This window comes from Phoenix dactylifera, chromosome 4, assembly GCF_009389715.1.
Source record: "Phoenix dactylifera cultivar Barhee BC4 chromosome 4, palm_55x_up_171113_PBpolish2nd_filt_p, whole genome shotgun sequence".
Classification (NCBI taxonomy): domain Eukaryota; kingdom Viridiplantae; phylum Streptophyta; class Magnoliopsida; order Arecales; family Arecaceae; genus Phoenix; species Phoenix dactylifera.
In genome coordinates this window covers 14,712,611-14,716,359 of record NC_052395.1, presented here as the reverse complement: position 1 = coordinate 14,716,359, position 3,749 = coordinate 14,712,611, and the positions used below count along the sequence as shown (strand labels likewise).

The 3,749-nt window shown below is 40.5% G+C and overlaps 1 protein-coding gene across 1 annotated transcript; it reads right to left on the bottom strand.

Annotated features, from left to right (window-relative positions):
• Positions 1-1,138: 1,138 nt before the first annotated feature.
• On the bottom strand, positions 1,139-3,019 carry LOC103715283 (putative UDP-rhamnose:rhamnosyltransferase 1). The gene has a single exon (XM_039125625.1). It carries the CDS (start codon positions 2,720-2,722, stop codon positions 1,337-1,339), a length of 1,386 nt encoding a protein of 461 aa, XP_038981553.1. The 5' UTR covers positions 2,723-3,019; the 3' UTR covers positions 1,139-1,336.
• Positions 3,020-3,749: the final 730 nt, after the last annotated feature.

The window sequence follows — 3,749 nt, the reverse complement described above, 5'->3', positions numbered from 1 at the left end:
CAGAGAAGAGCCATTTAGATAATTGGTGGCCAAGGAAAGGATTGTCAAAGCCAAGGATTGAGGCATGAAAACTCTGTGATATCAGGTCATGCATGTTGGCCAAAGCCAATCAATTTAAACTTCTGACTAGCATTCAAGAAAGGCTCTTTGATCAAGCCTATGGAGACCCAAATCACCAATATTTTGGTGAGGCATCCCTGTTCGAGGAAAGTAATGCGGGATTATATAAGCAGAGCAAAGAAACTTTCTTGACATCAGCTGCCACATTCATATGGCAGCTCTGACTACTGGTTGCCAGCTGTTCCAAGGGCCTGCCACAATGAGACTAAATGATTTCCATCTGGCCTAGATGGCCAGCTATCAGCTTCTGGCTTTATCAATGCACCGATACGTTCATATATATATATATATATATATATAACCTTGCAAAATATTCTTCATTTGTTTTGCATGGATACATTGCAGATATAGCTTGTTATATATTCTCTAAAAATTATTATCTATATATCTGTCAAACTATCTTTTTTTTGCCGAAATACTTGTCATGTTAAATTTTTGGCCGATGTCGAATGAATAACCATTTTAGTAAAATCACTTCATTGCCTTCTTGTATTATATCTTAGAAATTATATGTGAGAATATGATTATTTTCAATACAAACTTAGGATGTATTTGGATGATTGAGCTGAAAATTCTATAGGATTCATAAGTTGAGCCAGTACAACCAGCTAGGCCTATACTTATAAATATCGAGACATAGCTTTGGAGTGGGCCGGTTTGAATTTCATAGCAAGAAAAAAAAAAGACCTCAGCAGATTTTTTTCATAAATATCCATAATTTTTTTTTATATAGAATTCGAGCCAACTTACTCTATAGCTACTTTTAGATATTTATGAATATAGGCCCGGCCTATAATCTGAGGATTTTGCTATCTGTATTGATCCTATCTATGAATGGCATAAGATTTTCAGCCCAATCATCTAATCGTGCCCTCAATTTTAATTTTCTCCAAGAGTATAAATGTAAGGGAATGTATAATGTCAATTCATACTCAAAATGATTATTCGTCAACGCGATCAGTCAAAAATCTAGCAAGAAGAGAGACATTCATGCAAAAATAGAATGATTTGAAGGATATATAAAAGATAAAAAAGGGAAATATATATAATAAAATGCAAGTGACAGAGACAGACATAGCTAGCTGGTTCTAAATATGAACCATTACCTTGATCACCAACAATCTAGAAATGTATACGACCAACAATCTAGAAATGTATACGACCACACGTGAGGTCAAAAACTATAGTTCAAACACTTGATCTAAAATCGTGTATATTACAAGGATTCCAATCTATAATCAGCTAGGCACTTCACAAAGCCATCTACATACCTCTCCTGCCGTTTCTTGTCGCTAAAAATGCCTCTCATCTCTTTAGCCTTGGCCCTTATCACCTCTCCCTCCTCCCCCACCATCACCACCTTCACAGCCCTGGCCACTGCCTCCCTGCCAAAGAAGCCATTTCGTTCGTCTCGTTCTACCTCCAACCCCAGCTTCTTCTCCCCCATGGCTCGAGCATTCAGCCCCTGGTCGGAGAAAACCGGCAGCATCACTAGCGGCCGCCCGAATTGCAGCCCCTCTATAAGCGAGCTCCACCCGCAGTGCGTCAAGAAGCCGCCGACGGCCTCGTGGGCCAGGACCTCCACCTGAGGCGCCCATCCCACAGCCACCAGCCCTCGGCCTTCGGTCCGACCCTCGAACCCCTCAGGCAGCAAGTCAACAGCGTCGCCAGTCTCGACAGTCGTCGACTTCCTCAGAGCCCATAGGAACGGCAGCCCAGATATCTCTAGTCCTAAGGCTAGCTCATGCATTTGTTCCCTGCTAATGGTGGCTTCGCTACCCAAAGCCACATATATGACGGAACCAGGAGTCTGGGTGTCGAGAAAATTAAAGACCTGTCCGTGCCTTCTCTCACTGCTTTCCGGCAGGGGTGGTAGTAGGCCGACCGGCACGACCGGCTTGTCGTGGAGGCCGATTAATACCTGAAACCAATCGGCTTCAAAGTCCGTGCAGCTCCTCTGGGCTACAAGCTTGGAGTTCTCGAGAGAGAGCTTTGTGCGCAGCCAGTCGGGTACCCCAGAGGCATTGGGCTGCAGCGAGTCGAGGGCAAGCCTGATGGCCTCGTGGTAGCGATAGGCCACCGTGGTCGGGAAGGGCACTCGTTTGGGCGGTATCGTCAGGTCCTTCAACGATCCTCCGCCCGTCCCGATATCTGATGGACGGCCAAAGAAGGCCAAGGTGGAAGCTGGGAAGGTGCTATAGAAGATGCACGGAACGCCGGCTTTCGACGCCCAGTAGGCCGCGAAGTCATGGATGATCCAATCAGCCCTGGGGGAGGATTGGTGGATGAATTGGACGAAGGGTTGTTCGAGGCCATCGAAGGCCTTCTTGAGATCCTGGGTGCTGCTTTGAGGGAGGTCGCAGGTGGCCTCGGCGCCGGCGGGGAGGCCGTCGACGTGGGGGAGGGGAAGGGGGACGAAGCGGATGAGAGGGGAGAGGTGGGGAGGGACGTCGGGGAGGCGGCGGAGGTTTCGCAGGGTGGAGATGAAGGAAATTTTGTGGCCGCGCTTGGCCAAGGATTTGGAGAGCTCGAGGAAGGGGTGGAGGTGGCCGAAGGCGAGCCATGGAAGCATAACGATATGAAAGGTGGTGGCATCCTCCATGAAAGAAAATTATGCAAGGATTTGGGAAGTATTTGATCGCTTCCTCTGACACTCAGAAAAAAAGAAAGAAAGAAAAGAATGCAAGAATGGCACAGAACAGAACGAAGGAGGAGAAGAAGAGTCGTAGATGCAGATATAGGAGGAGAAATTGGTAGCCGTGTGATTGGAGTTTCTTAATCAGGAAGACACATTGATTGATATGTATTTAGTAGTTCATTGAGAATTTTGGACTTGCACGCTACGCTGGATTTCTTGGCTGGTTAAAACGTCAAAGCGTCGGTGTTGACTCAGATGAGAGATTTCTTTAGTCCATTTGGTTGTAGGTAAACCGGTACCAATTTTATATCGAACTACCATATTTGGTATAAAAAATAGCCCAAACAAATGGTAAAACAAATAATGGATCCATATCTATTTTTTTAAAAAAAAAGAAAGTGAAACAAATATCATCAAAGAAAGTTATTTATTTTTCTATGCTGGATTTCCAAATAGAAGTAATCCAAAAAAAATATCACTTCATGATAAAAATACCTTCACTTATATTATATTAGTAGTATATTAATTCTATTAATATTATATTAAAATATTTATGATTAATAATTTTTGTAACTAATAATACATTTAATATATTAATATATTTAGTAATAAATATTAATTATTAATAAAATAATTAATTCATTAATTATCGTGAAATCTGACATACGATTTATTAGTAATTGATATATTTATTTGTATACCAAAACACACTAAAATTATTTATAATAATATAATATATTTTCTAATATATAATTAACTTAAAAATATTTATTAAATCATATAAATACTTAAAAATTTTAAAAAATATTATTTGAATTGTTTAAATAAAAGTATTTTTGGACAGTTGGAGATATTTCTATATAAAATTACTTCAAACAGATTAGTAGTATTTTTCGATACTATTTTTAATTTTTTTCACCAATAAAATATGATAAAATTTATTTTTTTTCTTAATTATTTTTTTCAATAAAATATTTTTAGAAATCGTCTT